A 17220-nucleotide genomic window follows, 5' to 3' on the forward strand; every position below is an offset into this window, starting at 1 on the left:
GTTTTTTTCAAGATTAAGACTTCTTTAATCTTTATGATTGACTGGTAAGGATTTTTATGTTATTACAGAGTGATCATGAAAGTCAGCTTATGATTATGTGACAGGTTATTTTCAAAGTCACGGCTCAGGACAAATAAGGAGGATCTTAGTAAGTGGTACTCAGTGTTTGGACATTTATTTCACAGTTGACGGAGGAACCAGGTAATAAGCGAAGAAGTGGTTTTTAAACATGAACCTATCGTTTTGCTCTGCTCATAACAGTAGTTTGCAGACGTGTGACCGTGTGTTTAGCTTCTGTCTTTCGTGTTGTCCATTCGCTCAGTCGCATCCGACTCTTTGTGACCCCATGGACTGCAGCCCGCCAGGCCTCCCTGTCCTTCACACACTCCCGGAGTTCATCCAGACCCAAGTCCATTGAGTCGGTGATGCCACCCAACCATCTCATCCTCCGTCGTCCCCTTCTTCTCCCGCCTTCAATCTTTCCCAGCATGAGGGTCTTTTCAAATGAGTCAGCTCTTTGCATCAGGTGGCCAAAGTTGGAGCTTCAGCTTCACCATCAGTCCTTCCAACGAATATTCAGGTCTGATCTCCTTTAGAATGAAACCTTAGCCGCCTCTTTTATTCCAGAACCAGCGGCACGATGGAAAGTCACCCGGCGTGCCTCCATGACGTGGTCTGAAATGCCCCCATCTCGTGAACAGGGCCTGTCTGCTCATCTCTGACCCCGGGGGCAACTGAACATGCTCAGGGAGTGTGGATGGTCAAGCACTTGAACAGGCCTCTGACCACAGACCCTCTAATGCAGACACAGTGGCTCGGGGATGGACTTCTCCCGGTCTGGGTCCACGGCCCTCCCTTCTTCTCCTGGTTTCTGGAGGGCTCACGTTCGGGGGTCTCTGAGGCCCGCTCCTCCTCCCCGGGGCTGCTGTAGCCTCTGCTTCACTCTGGTCTCAGGAGCAGGGCCACTGAGCAGAGGAGACAGGGAAGCCCGCTCATCCTTCCAGGCCCGGAGCAGAGCGCGCTCCCCGAGGACCTGGACGGGGCAGGCGGAGGGAGCACCCAGAGAGCAGGAGCCAGTGCTCCCCACCGGCAGGACCACTGAGCGCCTGCCTCCGATGGCAGCTGCAGTTCCGAGAAGGCAGGGGACACGAAAACACACACACACAGACACACACACACACAAACACAGACACACAGAGACACACAGACACACACAGAGACACACAGACACACACAGAGAGACACACAGACAACACAGAGACCCACACACACACAGAGACACACAGACACAGACACACACAGTCCCACACACAGAGACACACACACACACACAGACACACACAGACACACACACACACAGAGACACACAGACACAGACACACACAGACACACACAGAGACACACACAGACATACACACACAGAGACACACACACAGAGACACACAGGCACACAGACACAGACCAAGACACACACACAGACCCACCCGCACACACAGTCCCACACACACACACAGACCCACAGACCCACACACACACAGTCCCACACACAAACAGAGACACACACACACAGACACACACATATACAGACACACACAGCTGCGCGCACACACACACAGACACACATACACACACACACAGACACACACACACAGTCCCACACACAGACACACACACACAATCCCACACACAAACAGAGACACACACACACAGACACACACACAGGTGGTCTCGTTCAGCCCTTTATTTGTGGACCTTCACCAAGGTCACATGGGGTTTCAGCTCTTCGCAGAGATCAGGGAGAGCAGAGAGGAGCACCAGGGGGCCCCCACACCTCGTCATGGCGAGCAGAAGCGGCCGCAGAACAGGATGGCCCCGGTCTTGCCGTGCTGGATGAAGAAGAGGAAGGGGCGGTCGGCACAGAACCGGGGCAGGATCCTCAGGATTCTCGGGGTGATCCTGGCCACTGTGGCAGCCGCAGCCACTGTGCCCTCCTCGGTGACCTCCACGAAGGACTTGTGCACGATCTTGGACAGGTGCAAGTCTTGCTGGCACGACATCCCGCTGAAGTCGGCCTGGGCCGCCTCAAATGCGTCTGTCATGCCCAGGTCTCGGAGGACGCCTTCCATATCGTAACTCTCCTCCAGCGAGAAACGGGGCAGGAACACCTCCACCTCATCCTCGTCCATCGTATCTGGCTTCGTCCAAGTGACGAATTTCTCATAGGTCAGGGCCTTTTCCACCTGGAGGAGAAGGTAGAAGATCTCAGGGTCTGCAGCTGCCCTGGGGACCTTCTGCTGTGACCCACACACTGCGCCCTGTGGGCCAAGGGTGGCCTGCCGACTGCACACGAGTTCCCACAGTCCTGTGCCCAGCAGGGATCCCAACAAGAACCCAGGCCTCGGGGCCACGGCTGCCTGGTTACCGTGTTCAAGTCAGTGCTTTCACTGGGCAGCAGGATGACCATGTTCAGCTCTTTGCCGACATAGGGAAGCACCAGAATCTGGGTGCTTATTTCTTCAATGTAGGTCATTTTAAAGGTGGACTTCTTGAACATCATCTGCACAGTTTTCTCCACATTCTATAAAGGAAATGGATAAACGTTAACTGAAACAAGACCCGTGGACACGCGGGACGAGTCATCAGAGCCGGCCCCCTGCGCCCACACACTGTCTTGTCTCCAGACCCCCCTCAGCTCCACGTCGTCAGCTCGTCTGCGCGGCTCCAGCTCCCACCCCTGGTTCCCAGCGCTCAGGCCTCAGGCTGCTGTTCTCCTGCTGACCCAGGAGGGCTCCACTCGGACGTTCCCGGCAGGACCTCGCCCCCGGCGCCTACCTGCCTGACATCCTCATCTGGACGCAAAGGAGCCTCCAGCTCGGCTCGCACACTGGCGGCTTGTGTCCCTTCCACCTGCTCCGTCTGTACGTTCCCACCTCTGCTCATGGCGACACCACTCATCCCGCCGTCAGACCCTGCCGTGTCCTGGGCGCATGGCCTTCCCGCCCACAGCTGACCATCAACAACCATGTGGGCTCTGGTTTTAAAGACAACAGGTGGCTCAGGAGTAAATAATCTGCCTTCCAATGCAGGAGACACAGGCTCCAGCCCTGGTCTGGGAAGACCCCACAGCCCAGGGGCTTCTAAGCCCACGGGTCACAGCTACTGAGCCTGGGCTGAGAGCCTGGGAGCCGCAGCTCCTACAGTCACGGGCCCGGAGCCTGAGCTCTGCACCAGGAGAAGCACCAGCAGGAGAAGCCCGAGCCCCGAGCCCAGAGGGCCTCCGCCTCGGCAGCGGCAGGAAAGGCTGAGCGGCAAGGAGCCCCGCACAGCCGAGTAAATAGATACAAGGATCAGGAAACCACACGGCAATCTCACTTGTGCTTCCTACCCCTGCCACTCTCAGCCCAGCCACCGTCCTCAGGAAAACTTCCAAGTAACCTCCCGGGTCCTGCACACGGGCCCGAGGGGCTCTGGGGGGTCAGAGCCACTGTGAGAGGCCATGGGCTCTGTGAGAGTCAGAGGAGGGACACGGGAACCAGGAACCCGGGCCGTGGAGACCGCTAGGGAGGCTCCTGGACGCCCTGCAGAGAAAGGCGTCTGTGTAGGTAGCTCCTGACGGGAGGGGTCAGATGGTAGGATCCAGGCCCATGAGTGTCACAGCCACGGTCTGGAGTTTGAACTGGGTCTCGGGGGCTCTAGCAGGCCCAGAGACCTGCGAGCTGCCCCCTGGGATATGCGATACAAGACGGAACACCAGCCGCACGGACCGCCCCTGATGATACCTCAGAGGAGGACAGGGGGAGAGGAAACCAGGGTTTTCCCGGATCCACATCTGGGCCGCCAACGCCACAAGAGGCTCAAGTTCCTTGAGGTCAGCCTCCTCGCCTGTTCTGAAAATGAAGGGGACCCCAGGGACCAATTCTAAGAACCTTCGCTTTATGAAACATTCTTGTTCACCTCGCTGACTTTGAATGGCCTTTCCCTGGTGTTTTCTTTGTTAAACTGTTTTTCCCAGTTTCCTTTGAAGTAGATGGCATTCACGAGGACCAGACGTGTCATGGGATTAACCGAATTTGCAGAGAGCAAGTCTCTAATTTTATCTGCAAAGAAGATTTAAAGGACCAGTTAGCTAACAAGGTTTCCTGGTGGAGGTGCTGGGCACAGTAATTCCTGGCGCATCTCCTGGAGGAGTCAGTGCCCAGACCAGAGGGTTCACTGTCCCCCAGACAACCACGTGCAGAGAGTTGTCTGTTTACTCGATAAGTTGGGTAGCATTCTTTGTGACCCCATGGACTGTAGCCCACCAGGCTCCTGCATCCATGGGATTCCCCAGGCAAGAGTACGGCAGCAGGTTGCCATATCCTCCTCCAGGGCATCTTTCTGACCCAGGGATCCAACCTGCCTATCCTGCTCTGGCAGGTGATTCTTTGCCATCTGAGCCACCAGGGAAACCCATGCAGGGAGCCTGGCCTGAAAGCAAAATCAGGGACAAAAACCTTAAAGTCTCTGCTCAGAAAAATACCATGAGTTGCATAAAACACATAAAATGAACAAATAATAAAGGCAGAATTATTCACAGGGACAGAAAAAGGAATGTTCGGTCTACAGCGTGAGGGGACCCTCCTGAAGGGGAGAGGTCGAAGCCAGTGTGGAGAGCACGGAAACGAAGAAGCGCAGGTGGCCCAGGACCTGACCGCATGTTCTGCAGTGATGCTCAGCGACCCGCAGAGCACACGCTCTGCTGGACAGGCAGGGAGGTGGCGCCGCATCCAGAGTCTTCCTTCCACCCTTTGTGAAAAGGCAGACTATAGGAACATTAACAGCAACAGCCAAAAGTCAGAGTGTGATTGCTCTGGAAGAGGTGCACCGAAGATTGATGAGGAGGGGGAAAGCTAGAGAAATTGATTGCTGATTAAATTTCAGAAGTGGATTTGAAAGTTCCAGGTCTTTAGAGAAAAAAGCCATTTTTGTTTACATTCGATGGTCTTGAGAAGGAACTGATGGAAAATAAGACCAATTCAAATACTGTGCAAACAGAAGTAGTGACACGTCCTCACCTTCTGTCTTTTCAGCTACCCAGGTGTTTATGTGGTTCCTAGACTCCTCTGAAGCGCTGACAAAGTCCAGCTCTTCCATCTCTGCTTGGTAGAACACGCGGCAGGCATCTTTGAAAGACTAGGAGAGACGGAATGACAGAATCACATGGCTAGAGAAACACACAACGCCAACGGCTGACTTCTTCACCACGCATAACCTCGACACTGATCATTCGACGGTTACTTGTATAACGTACAAACGAATGTTCGCAATTAACCTTCAATCCGGATTCTCAGTTTTCAGCTACACTGAATAAATAACTGAGTAAAGCTCAGGCTTCCCAGGTGGCACAGTGGTAAAGAATCCGCCTGCAAATGTTGGAGATGAGGGTTTGATCTCTGCATTGGGAAGATCCCCTGGAGAAGGAAATGGTAACCCACTCCAGTATCCTTGCCTGGACAATCCCATGGACAGAGGAGCCTGGTGGGCTACAGTCCCTGGGATCGCAAAGAGTCAGACACAACTGAGCGACTAGGCAAGAACAACACAGCCATTCAGGGCAACATGGCAACGCTGCCGCCAGCACGCGTTCCGGGCTTCCCTCCTGTGTGACCCTGGAAAGGTCGCTGCGTCTCTCTGGTTCCTTGCCGCCTGGAAGCAAGGACGCAGCAGTAGCTACGTCTCAGAGGTGCTCTGAGGACCAGGAGAATTGGCTCTGTCCGGTGTCACGTGGCTGAGTTCTCCCCACACCGTGGACCCTGCATCTCGTGGTCCTGGTGCCTCATTTCATAGAACCCTCACGTCGTTCAGGCTCTGCCAACCTACTGTTCCACTCTTAATCGGGGCTTTTGAAAAGATGTCAGCGCCTCACTCTAAGAAAATAGTATGGAAGCAAAGTGGTCTCCTCCAAGTCGATACCCCATCATACCCTGGGTGATTTCAACAGCTTTTAAACACATCTGAAAACAACTGCCTGCTTCTTTAATTACTATTTAGTAACTAATGACCAGTCAAAAAAAAACTAAAGGAATATCTAATTATGCATTGCGATTGGTATTGGATCCTTGGAACACTCAATCACTATGAAGTAACTGACAAATATTTCTCATCTTTTGATTTTATATTCCATATCAAAATAACGTTTTAAATATCAATGCTTTTCTTGGGGCTTCCTAAGATGGCAGAGGGATAGGATGGGGAGACCACTTTGTCCCCCACAAATTCATCAGAAGAACAATGAGTGCTCGCTCAGCAGCACAGAGACTACAGTCAGACCCGAACAGAGAGGGTCGCGCGGCCCCTGCGCACGGAGGACGCGCAAACTCGTGAGGCGCTCCGTACTTTACCCAAAGCAATCTACAGATTCAGTGCAGTCCAATCAAGCTACCAACGGTATTTTTCACAAAGCTATGACAAATAATTTCACAATTTCTATGGAAATACAAAACACCTCGCATAGTCAAAGCAATCTTGAGAAAGAAGAATGGGACTGGAGGAATCAACCTGCCTGACTTCAGGCTCTACTACAAAGCCACAGTCATCAAGAAAGTATGGTACTGGCACAAAGACAGAAATATAGATCAATGGAACAAAATAGAAAGCCCAGGGATAAATCCACACACCTACGGACACCTCATAAAGGAGGCAAGAATATATAGTGGAGAAAGGACAATGTCTTTAACAAGTGGTGCTGGGAAAACTGGTCAACCACTTGTAAAAGAATGAAACTAGAACACTTTCTAACACCATACACAAAAATAAACTCAAAATGGATTAAAGGTCTAAACGTAAGACCAGAAACTATAAATCTCCTAGAGGAAAACATAGGCAACACTCTCCGACATAAATCACAGCAGGATCCTCTACGACCCACCTCCCAGAATTTGGAAATAAAAGAAAAAATAAACAAATGGGACCTGATTAGAATGAAAAGCTTCTGCACAATAAAGGACACTCTAAGCGAAGTGAAAAGACAGCCTTCTGAACGGGAGAAAATAACAGCAAATGAAGCAACTGACAAACAACTAACCTCAAAAATATACAAGCAGCTCCTGCAGCTCAATTCCAGAAAAATAAACGACCCGATCAGAACACGGGCCAAAGAACTAAATAGACATTTCTCCAAAGAAGACATACAGATGGCTAACAAACACATGAACAGATGCTCAACATCACTCATTATCAGAGAAATGCAAACCAAAACCACAATGAGGACCATCTCAGGCCAGTCAGAATGGCTGCTACCCAAAAGTCTACAAGCAATAAATGCTGGAGAGGGTGTGGAGAAAAGGGAACCCTCTTATACTGTTGGTGGGAATGCAAACTAGTACAGCCACTATGCAGAACAGCATGGAGATTCCTTAAAAAACTGGAAATAGAACTGCCTTATGACCCAGCAATCCCACTGCTGGGCATACACACCAAGGAAACCAGAATTGAAAGAGACACGTGTTCCCCAGTGTTCATCGCAGCACTGTTTATAATAGCCAGGACATGGAAGCAACCTAGATGTCCATCAGCAGATGAATGGATAAGAAAGCCGTGGTACATATACACAATAGAGTATTACTCAGCCATTAAAAAGAATACATTTGAATCAGTTCTGATGAGGTGGATGAAACTGGAGCCGATTATACAGAGTGAAGTAAGCCAGAAAGAAAAACACCGATACAGTATACTAATGCATATATATGGAATTTAGAAAGATGGTAATGATAACCCTGTATGTGAGACAGCAAAAGAGACATAGATGTACAGAACAGACTTTTTGACTCTGTGGGAGAGGGAGAGGGTGGGATGATTTGGGAGAATGGCCTTGAAACATGGATAATATCATATATGAAATGAATCACCAGTCCAGGTTCAATGCATGACACGGGATGCTCGGGGCTGGGGCACTGGAATGATGAGAGGGATGGTGTGGGGAGGGAGGAGGGAGGGGCTTCAGGATGGGGAACACATGTACACCTGGGGCAGATTCATAGCCATGTATGGCAAAACCAGTACAATATTGTAAGTAATTAGCCTCTAATTAAAATAAATAAATAAATATCAATCCTTGTCTTCAAATTTCCACCAGAAAAGAAAGAAGTTAAGGAAAATTAGCCAATTCATTGTGTTTATTGGAAATTTTGCTTTTCTGTATATCTAAGTCTTATACAAAGAAGACAATAAATTAGCATGTAGCTAAGACTGATCAAAACAAGCAAACCAAGTTGTAAAAAAATTCACACCAAACTGTACAAACCCACAAATATTTGACCTCATGCTGACTACGGTCACTTTACACCACCTGTTTTAAAACAGTTAATTTAGAGGCTGAAACAAGTATGAAAAACAATGAAAAAAGTCATGTAACAGAATAGGATCGCTATCCTAAACATACAAAGAGCTAATTAAAAAAAAAAAAAACAGACATAAAACCTAAAAGTAAAACCACCCAGAGGACACATAAATAGGCAATTTTCAGAAAAGATACAAATGTTTGATCCACATGCAAAGCTGCTCAGTCTCGTGAACAATCAGAATGTTAAAGGCGCAGGCCTGGAGCGCTGAGCAGAGGGTGGACTGCCCACCCGCTACCCTTCCTGAGGACGATGGGAAGGGCTGTAGCCATCGGGGCGGGAATGAGGCAGAATTCACTGAGATCTGAGAGCCTCCCTCTGTCGCTTCCTTCTAAAGTCCATCTGAGTAGGACGCACACGCAGGACAGAACCACACACATGGTCCCTGCCGGCTCGGCCCGGGCTGGGCCCCACCCCACGCCTCCCCAGGGGCCGGCGGCTGCGTCTCACGATACACGGAAGACTTCGACGTGCGAAAAACAACACCAGAAATGTTGGATTCGATCACTCCCCTGTTTGGGCCAGCTCACCTGCAAATGTGGTCTGGTCTGTGTTAGTTCTCTGACAATCAACTCATCGAAGCTTCAGGAACACGTGAACAGGGCTGTTACAGGGCTCCTCTTACAGGCAACGACCGAACGGTTCCAGGAAGCGTGAGGTCGTGACTGGGGTCCCACACCCTGCCCACCGTGTGGGTCTCAGCCCACAAGGCCTCTCTGCACCACAAGGCCTGCCTCCTGTCTCCACACAACCTCGGTCTCTTTCTGCTTCGGGCAATCGAGAGTGTGACTTACCGAGAGGAAATCGTAAGTCTTCTCTCCAAAAAGCCGGTTGGCCGTTCTGAGCAAGTACTGTGTGTCCGTCCTATTAACTTCGCTGAGAAGGTTCTGGAAATCCTGGTGGACATTTTCACCTCCCCCACTGCTCTTATTTAGAGAAAGCGTCTAAAAAAAAGAAACAGATAAAAACCCACAACTGCAGTACACCCTGACTACAGGAGAGCGAGGCCTCTCTGTCAGCACGGCCTGTGGGATTCGAATCACAGACAGCAGCTCACGGGCCAAAGAAAGAGCGTCGGCTGCCACCCAGAACCGGCTTCCCGAACGTACCTGGCACATCTGGGCTGCGGTGTTGCCCCTGGCCCCCATGAGGACCATGGCCAGGGCAGAGGAGAGGCTTAGGGGTGCGATAAACACATTTTTCGAGTTGTCCTCACCCAGCTTTTTCAGAAGGGTCAAGGCAAAGGTGCCATTTGATGCTGACAGCTCATCCATGGTAGCGAGGCTGAAAGGATGGATTTAAAATCAGTGTCACGCAAATTCAGGCCACAGGTCGACCACGTCTCACTCTGCTCTTAACTGTTGTTAGCACTGATGCTCTGCTTTGATGGGCAAACAGGTACACCCACAAAACTCGGTTTCCTCAGGGCCTCAGACCCCGCTGTGGGCTTCTGACATGTGAACATGGCTGAGAGACAGTGCTGATACAGAGAGGGCTCTGGGACACGGCCTGGGAGGGTCGGGAAGGCGCTGTTGGCTTTTGGTCCGATTTCTAGACTGTTTGCTGTGTTTGGGCCTCTAGGTACGATTTTATAACAAGAATCATCAAAATGATCAATCCAAACACACAGTTACACAAGTTGAATATTATGTAAAGAGAGAGAAAGACCCCGCTTAGCATAAGCTGAAGCCTTGAGATAAAAGAGAAGTAAATCCCATACAAAGAAGCATGAAAGCCTCGAAGACAAGCCCCCTGATGCCAAGGTCTCCTCCTCTGGGAGCTCCCTGTGCCAAAGCTCGAATCCAGGGCCTCTTGCTGAGCTCCTGCGGCCCCAGGCCCAGGCCCTGTCACCCTGCTCAGGTCAAGGGCTTGGGACGCGTCCACGTCCACCTCCAGGGCCCGGCCTCGGAGGTGAACAGCCCCGACAAGGGAGGCGTTTGGTCCAGAACAGGACACTGTGGGGACGGGCGGGGGTGCGCAAAGGTTCAGGGCCTCTCTGCCAGGTGAGCAGGGATGACAGCTGAGAGATCCCCAGTTCTTCAACAGAAAGCAGCATCAGTCCTAGATACCGACCTGGGAGAAACAAGCAAGTGAGCCTGAGGACAGGGCCCGAAGCCGCAGGGCGTAGCAGGCTGGCAGCCCCGCTCCGGGCCCTGCGTCAGCTCCCTGATTTCTGCTCCCTGCATGAGGACGGGGACGCACCAGGTAATCTGCGCTCCTGAAGGGTGCAGGGCAGCTCACCCCAGAACACTCCACTGCAGCACACTGACTGCTCTGAAGTAAAGCGACTTGAGAAACAGCTGGTGCAGAAAGCATATGCTGCCCTTCTTCTGTTCCCCCTGGAGCTGAAAATACATCTCCCCGTGGAAATACTCTCCTGTACCAGGAGGCAGAGAGACATCTTAACGGCCTAACAGGGGAACGAAAGGCTGAAAAGGCTGTTCAAGAGACCAGCAAACCCTGTTACTTCACGACCTTGCTGCCCCAGGCAAACCCCTTGTCTCGTCAAATCTTCACACACACAAAGCTGCCTGCCTGGTCACTTCTTTAGCCTTGTATCTTCAAGGTTCGCACAAAATTCAATGGGCTTGGTTTTCTGCTATTGATTTGTCTGAGGTCCATTTAATTCCTAGACCAGCCCGGAAGAACCTAGAGGAGAGGAAACACCCCCCTACCCCCCCCACCCCCCAACAAACACACACACATTGTCTTCCATCTTTAATATCCAGTTTCTTGCTCAGTAGCTGAGTCACGTCTGACTCTTTCGTGACTCCGTGGACTACAGCCTACCTGGCCCCTCTGTCCATGGATTTTCCAGGCAAGAAACTGGAGTGGGTTGCCATTTCCTCCTCCAGGGGATCTTTCCGACCCAGGGATGAACCCGAGGCTCCTGCCTTAGAGAAGCGTCTTTCCACTGAGCCCGCAGGACAGGCCTTAGTATCCAATAGCTTAACACTAATACAGAGGAAAGCAGAAGGTCACTGGTCTTCAAAGGCCACAGCGAGGCTGGTAATAGTTGTTTTTTGCCACTGACAACAGTTGCTGATGGTCATTAAAGGCGAGAGCATACCCACTCCCTGTAAAATCACTAAACTGAAAAGGAAGGAATGAAGCAGTGAGGCCGAGAGGTTTGCTCAGGATACTCTGACCACAGAAAATACATCAATCGTGAGATAAGTGAACAGCCCATGCTGATACAGGGCCCGAAATCAAACAGGAAGCGCCGCTTCGTGCACTGCCTGGGGCACTGACACAGAACACCAGGGGCAGCACCGAGCCCCCCAGGCAGGGACTTGGGAGGGTCCTGGTCCTCAGCGCTGGTGGGAATTGCTCTGATAGTTCAGGCCCTGCGGACTCAACTCAGGAACAAGGCACAGAAAAGCTATCAGAAAGAACACAAAATGAGCATAATTAGCAAACTCTGTGACGGCTGACCTGCAGAGCAGCCAGAATCAAGGAAGTAGTCCAACATGGGAAAGAATGGAGCAAAGGCAGCTCCCGAAAGAGCTGATTTAAAAAGCAGCTTAGTTCTGCTGGGCTCCAAGGAGCAGAGTGAGAGCTGAGCAGCAGGTCATGGATCTGCAGTCCACCCTTCATCACTATGGCAGTGCCCCTTCCCCAAAAACGAGACAGAGAGAGAGGGGGGAGGACAGACAACTAAAACCTCCTTTTTCAAATAGAAACTTGAACAGTTCGAGAACCATTCATTTCCAATAGGGACAAAGTAAGACAGGAATTTCTTCTCACACTGTGCAAATGATGCTACAATGTGGTGCCCCAGTGTTTCCAGTGTAATTAAGAATAGCTGTTGCTGTTTAGTCACTAAGTCATGTCCGACTCTTTGATGACCCCGTGGACTATAGCCCACCAGGCTCCTCTGTCCACGGGATCCTTCAGGCAGGATCCTCTGTCCAGGGGATTCTTCAGGCAGGAATTTTGGACTGGATTGCCATGCCCTCCTCCAGGGGATCTTCTGGACCCAGAGATCAAACCTGAGTTTCCTGTACTGGCAGGTGGATTCTTTCCCACTGAGCCACCTAGGAAGCCTCAAATACATTTCTCAGCGCACAGAACAGGACAATGGCTGTGAAAAGTATTTCTGCAGCTGTACTCAAGTTAAGCACAAAGGTATTTATGAAAGTGAAGGTGAATGCCGCTCAGACTCTTTCGACTCCATGGACCATCAGTTCAGCTCAGTTCAGTTCAGGCTCTCAGTCGTGTCCGACTCTTTGCGACCCCATGAATTGCAGCACGCCAGGCCTCCCTGTCCATCACCAAATCCCGGAGTTCACTCAGACTCACGTCCATCGAGTCAGTGATGCCATCCAGCCATCTCATCCTCTGTCATCCCCTTCTCCTCCTGACCCCAATCCCTCCCAGCATCAGAGTCTTTTCTAATGAGTCAACTCTTCGCATGAGGTGGCCAAAGTACTGGAGTTTCCGCTTCAGCATCATTCCTTCCAAAGAAATCCCAGGGCTGATCTCCTTCAGAATGGACTGGTTGGATCTCCTTGCAGTCCAAGGGACTCTCAAGAGTCTTCTCCAACACCACAGTTCAAAAGCATCAGTTCTTCGGCATTCAGCTTTCTTCACTCTCCCATCCATACATAACCACAGGAAAAACCATAGCCTCGACTAGACAGACCTTTGCTGGCAATACAGTCCATGGAATTCTCCAGGCCAGAATACTGGCGTGGGTAACCTTTCCCTTCTCCAGGGGATTTTCCCAACCGAAGGATCCAACCCAGGTCTCCCACATTGGAGGCGGATTCTTTACCAGCTGAGCCACAAGGAAGCCTGGAGTGGGTAGTCTATCCATTCTCCAAGCTATCTTACCGACCCAGGAATTGAATCAGGGTCTCTTGCATTGCAGGCAGATTCTTTACTAAGCGAGCTGTCAGGAAAGCTCACTATCACCTTTAGGAAAGGTGTAAGAAGATATAACAAAGAGAAGATAGACCTATGGACTTCCCTAGTTGCTCAGTTGGTAGAGAATCTGCCTGCACTGTAGGAGCCCCCGCTTTGATTCCTGGGTTGGAAAGCTGTGCTGGAGAAGGGAGAGGCTGCCCACTCCAGTATTCTTGGGCTTCCCTATGGTTCAGCTGGTGAAGAATCCGCCTGCTTATTACCAGTCTCACGACTTCTTACAAACGAAGTGTTTCAATGAGCTTCGATAGATACTGAAATTGGACTTCCCTGGTGGCTGAGATGGTAAAGAACCCCCCTGCAGTGCAGGAGACCCAGCTTCGAGCCATGGGAGGGGAAGATCCCCATTAAGGGACAGCTCTTCTCCATTCAGTGCCCACGCCAGTAAGAAGCATATACGTTTCACAGGACCCCAAGAGCACGCGGGCCGCCCGGATCCACACTCACAGCGTCGTCATGTCCGCTGCTGCCACCGGGTCAGAAAGGAAACTCAGCTCGGCGCACTAGCTACACGGCCCGCCACTTTCCGCCTCGCGTAGGCCGGTGCCTCGGCCCCACTGCCCAACGCCTACCAAACAAGGTAGGAGCGGACTGGGCAGGGACCACGGTGCTGGAGCCCAAATACCTGGGCTGGAGGGGCGGGGCGGGGCGGGGCGGGACGACCGGAGGGCGGGGCAGAGCGGGGGGGGGGGGGCGGGGCGGACCGGGCATGCCGGGGGGCGGGGCAACAGTTAGACCCGCCCAGGGGGCAACAGCATCTTCCTACCCCGAAGCCCCACTTCGTAGCAGAGCTGAAACCCCCAAGCTCTATGGGTTGGAAACTGATTGCACGGAGGACTCTAAGGTCACAAAGGAGGCGAGGGATAAAACGGATCAAACACGCTCTTCCTCTTCTGTGGGTTCAGAGGGACGGGAAAGAGGCTGTGTCTGGGTGCAGCGGGTGGCGGCTCTGATGGGCACGTAACGGGCCGGATGGGGCCAGAAGGTCGGAGCTAGTGATGCGGTGGGGCTTGGGCAGGGCTCCCGGGGTGACAGCGGAGCCGGGCTCGACGGAGGGGTAGGTCCAGGGGTGGCTGGAGGAGGAACAACCAGGCGGAGTCACTGGTGGGAAAGGGCTCCCGCTCCCGGGAGGTACACTCAGGACCGGGCAGGGGGTGTGGGCCGGGGAGCGGCCAAGGTGAGGCAGGCAGGGCTGGAAGGATGGGGCAGGGCTGGACTGGTAAGAACCTGGAGGCCGCTCTGAGGAATTGGGGTTTTATCTGTCAGTCATGGCGCTGTGGTGTCGGAAAAGACTCTTGCCCTTGAACGGCAAGGCACTCAAACCAGACAATCCCAAAGGAAATAAAGCCTGAATATTCATTGGAAGGACTGATGCTGAAGCTGAAGCTCTAAAGAGCTGACTCATTGGCAAAGACCCTGATGCTGGGAAAGATTGCAGGCAGGAGGAGAAGGGGACGACAGAGGATGAGATGGTTGGATTCATCATTGACTCAACCGACAAGAGTTTGAGCAGGCTCCAGGAGATGGTGATGGACAGGGAAGCCTAGCCTGCTGCAGTCCACGGGGTCTCAAGAGTCAGACAGCACTGAGGGACTGAACAAGAACGGGGGAACCATTCTAAGACTGAAACTGGGCGAGTAACAGGATTCCTTCATTCATCCATTTCCTCCCCTCCTTGCCTCCCGTTTCCTTTCTGACTCCAGCACCGGCCCTTAGGATGGACTGGGTGCAGGGGGAGAGGCCCCAGGGGCCCCTAGGACTCGGCTCTGGGGACCAGGGCACAGCCAAGCCAGCCTGAGCCTGGGCAGTGCAGCAGTGATGGGATGCTGCCCAGAGCTGATGAGGGCGGGCATCACAGGATGTGAGAACCAGGCGGACTGGGGGCAAGGGGCCAGGAAAGGAGTGGAGATGCAGGAGCCATTTCCTAGTCTAGCTCGGGTAACTGTACTCATTGTGATGTGATTAGCTGAAAGAGAGCCTGCCGGGGAAGGGGAGGGTCAGGGGTCTAATGCAGCATTGCTGTGCTTAGTGGTCAGTCGTGCCGGACTCCTCGAGGCCCCACAGACTGTCGCCCACCATGGACTGAATATCCCCCCAGAGGATGTCCATTTCCTGCTCCAGGGGAAACTGCTGACCCGGGGATCAAACCCGCATCTCCTGTCGAAGAGGACTCGGGTGCTTGCGGAGCATGAAGTGAAGGTGCCCAGGAGACAAGTAGGAACAGAGCAGGATGGGGGACGTAGGCGCAGGAGCTGCAGGCGGGATTCACCGGCCCAGCTGCGCCTGTGTGTCAGTCATAGCTGGGGCCAGAGGCTGAGGCCCCCCCAGAGGGAGAGTGAAAGTTGCTCCGTCGTGTCCGACTCTGCGACCCCAAGGACTGTATGGTTCATGTATAGAATCCTGCAGGCCAGAATGCTGGAGTGGGTAGCCTTTCCCTTCTACCGGGGATTTTCCCAACCCAGGGATTGAACCTGGGTATCCGCCATCGCAGTCCAATTCTTTACCATCTGAGCCACCAGAGGAGCCCGAAAGAGATAAATAGGGGACGTGACATCCTTCTAACCGTCAATCAAACTCAAAGGATCTTGACATGTTACCTTTTCCAACTAAATTTTCCACATTGATTACTTTTAAGAAAGTAGCATTTTGTCTGAAAAATATTTCCCTATCTAGTTGAATCTGAAGGAGCCTGCCAAAAACAAAGAAAAAGAAGGCACTGATCTTCCCGACCCAGGAATGCAATGAGTATCACCATAGTGTCCGTGCAATCACGCTTACCTTATGTTTTCTGGAAGCTATTTCACAAGTTTTCCAACACTGTCCAGAAGGAAGGAGGTGTCCATGGTTTTCAAAGTCTTTACTTCCTAATCTGCCTTTCAGCTCTAGAGAAGAAACCGAGTTGGTCCTGACAAGCAAACCCCAACAGGTCTGGGTCACCCGTCAGAGGACCATCTTCCACCACCACTACGTCAGTCCCCCTTGGCCTCCTAACTCTCAGCCCAGGGAGCCCTGTGCAGGTATTGTTAGCAAAAGACCATGCCTGCAGCTCTGCCTGTGGGCACTCAGATGCCATTTCTCAGCAGCCTACAAAGAGCAATGCTGAGCATGGCCCTGTTCTGCAAAGCTTTCCGGAACTTTGAAGGCCTTTCTCCCTCTAAGCTTGTTTCTTCCCTAACTTTGAAAAACCTTTCTTTAAACTTTATTCTTCCTTAGCTTTGAAGACCTTCTCCCTCTAAACTTGTTTCCCCCATGAGTGCTCCATCCTTGCATAATGAAGATTGTCAACTCAAATAGCAGGGACGTCTCAGCCTCTCCCACGAGCGTGGCACTGGGCTGGGCGCTGGGCACCTGGCTGAGAACATGACCTCTGACCTGAGATGCCTCAGAGGTGATGAGAACACCAGAAGTGCTCAGAGGTACTTCCTAGATGTTATAGAAAACATCTAGATGGTGGCAGCCACACACAAATTCCCCAGGAAAGTCCCTGGCAGACATTTAACTCTGGACAGACTTTATGGAGGAGCTTCCGTGTTCCCCACTAGGTGACCGGCCTAAGGACAGCGTCATTCCCCTTGATTTGATTTTGTGTCCATACCATCAACCGCAGTGTCTGGACAGATTTCTAAAGGAATGGTGAGGCTTCCTGGGGGAAGCTATTATGCACAAATGTTAAAGCTCTTCAGCCAGAGGCAGAGGGAAACAGCATTTTAGATCTGGGTCTTCCCGGTGATGTCAGAGAACAGGTTCTCTGAGAATGACCTGGGAGGTCCCTGGAGGTGGCAGTGAGGGGTGTGGCGTGTGTCCCGGATTGGATTGGGGAGAAGACAGGGGCAGTAAAGAGCCTTGAAATCCAAGCCAGATCAGGAAGGGCCTGCACCCAGCACACAGAACCCAGGGAAGGGCGCCTATTGGTTCC

The 17220-nt window shown here is 52.1% G+C and overlaps 1 protein-coding gene across 2 annotated transcripts; it reads right to left on the bottom strand.

Moving 5' to 3' along the window:
- Positions 1-1726: 1726 nt before the first annotated feature.
- LOC101109343 (serpin B6-like) lies at positions 1727-16206 on the bottom strand. 2 transcript variants are annotated; one of them, XM_004022985.6, is made up of 7 exons: positions 16083-16206; positions 9488-9662; positions 9173-9322; positions 5055-5172; positions 3955-4097; positions 2423-2578; positions 1727-2240 (listed from the first exon to the last, which is right to left on the bottom strand). In XM_004022985.6, exons 2-7 carry the CDS (start codon positions 9650-9652, stop codon positions 1836-1838), a joined length of 1137 nt encoding a protein of 378 aa, XP_004023034.2. In that variant the 5' UTR covers positions 9653-9662; positions 16083-16206; the 3' UTR covers positions 1727-1835. The 2 variants fall into 2 exon arrangements, with proteins under 2 accessions (XP_004023034.2, XP_042092943.1); XM_042237009.2 differs by lacking the exon at positions 16083-16206 and adding an exon at positions 13752-13897.
- Positions 16207-17220: the final 1014 nt, after the last annotated feature.

This window comes from Ovis aries, chromosome 20 (assembly GCF_016772045.2).
Source record: "Ovis aries strain OAR_USU_Benz2616 breed Rambouillet chromosome 20, ARS-UI_Ramb_v3.0, whole genome shotgun sequence".
Classification (NCBI taxonomy): domain Eukaryota; kingdom Metazoa; phylum Chordata; class Mammalia; order Artiodactyla; family Bovidae; genus Ovis; species Ovis aries.

Excerpts from the sequence above, each read along its gene's own strand:
- LOC101109343 (XM_042237009.2), bottom strand. Across the intron at positions 2,579-3,954 it reads GGCCATTCAAAGTCAGCGAG|AATGTGGAGAAAACTGTGCA; the intron begins GTGAACAAGAAT and ends TTTCCTTTATAG. Across the intron at positions 2,241-2,422 it reads AAAGCACTGACTTGAACACG|GTGGAAAAGGCCCTGACCTA; the intron begins GTAACCAGGCAG and ends CTTCTCCTCCAG.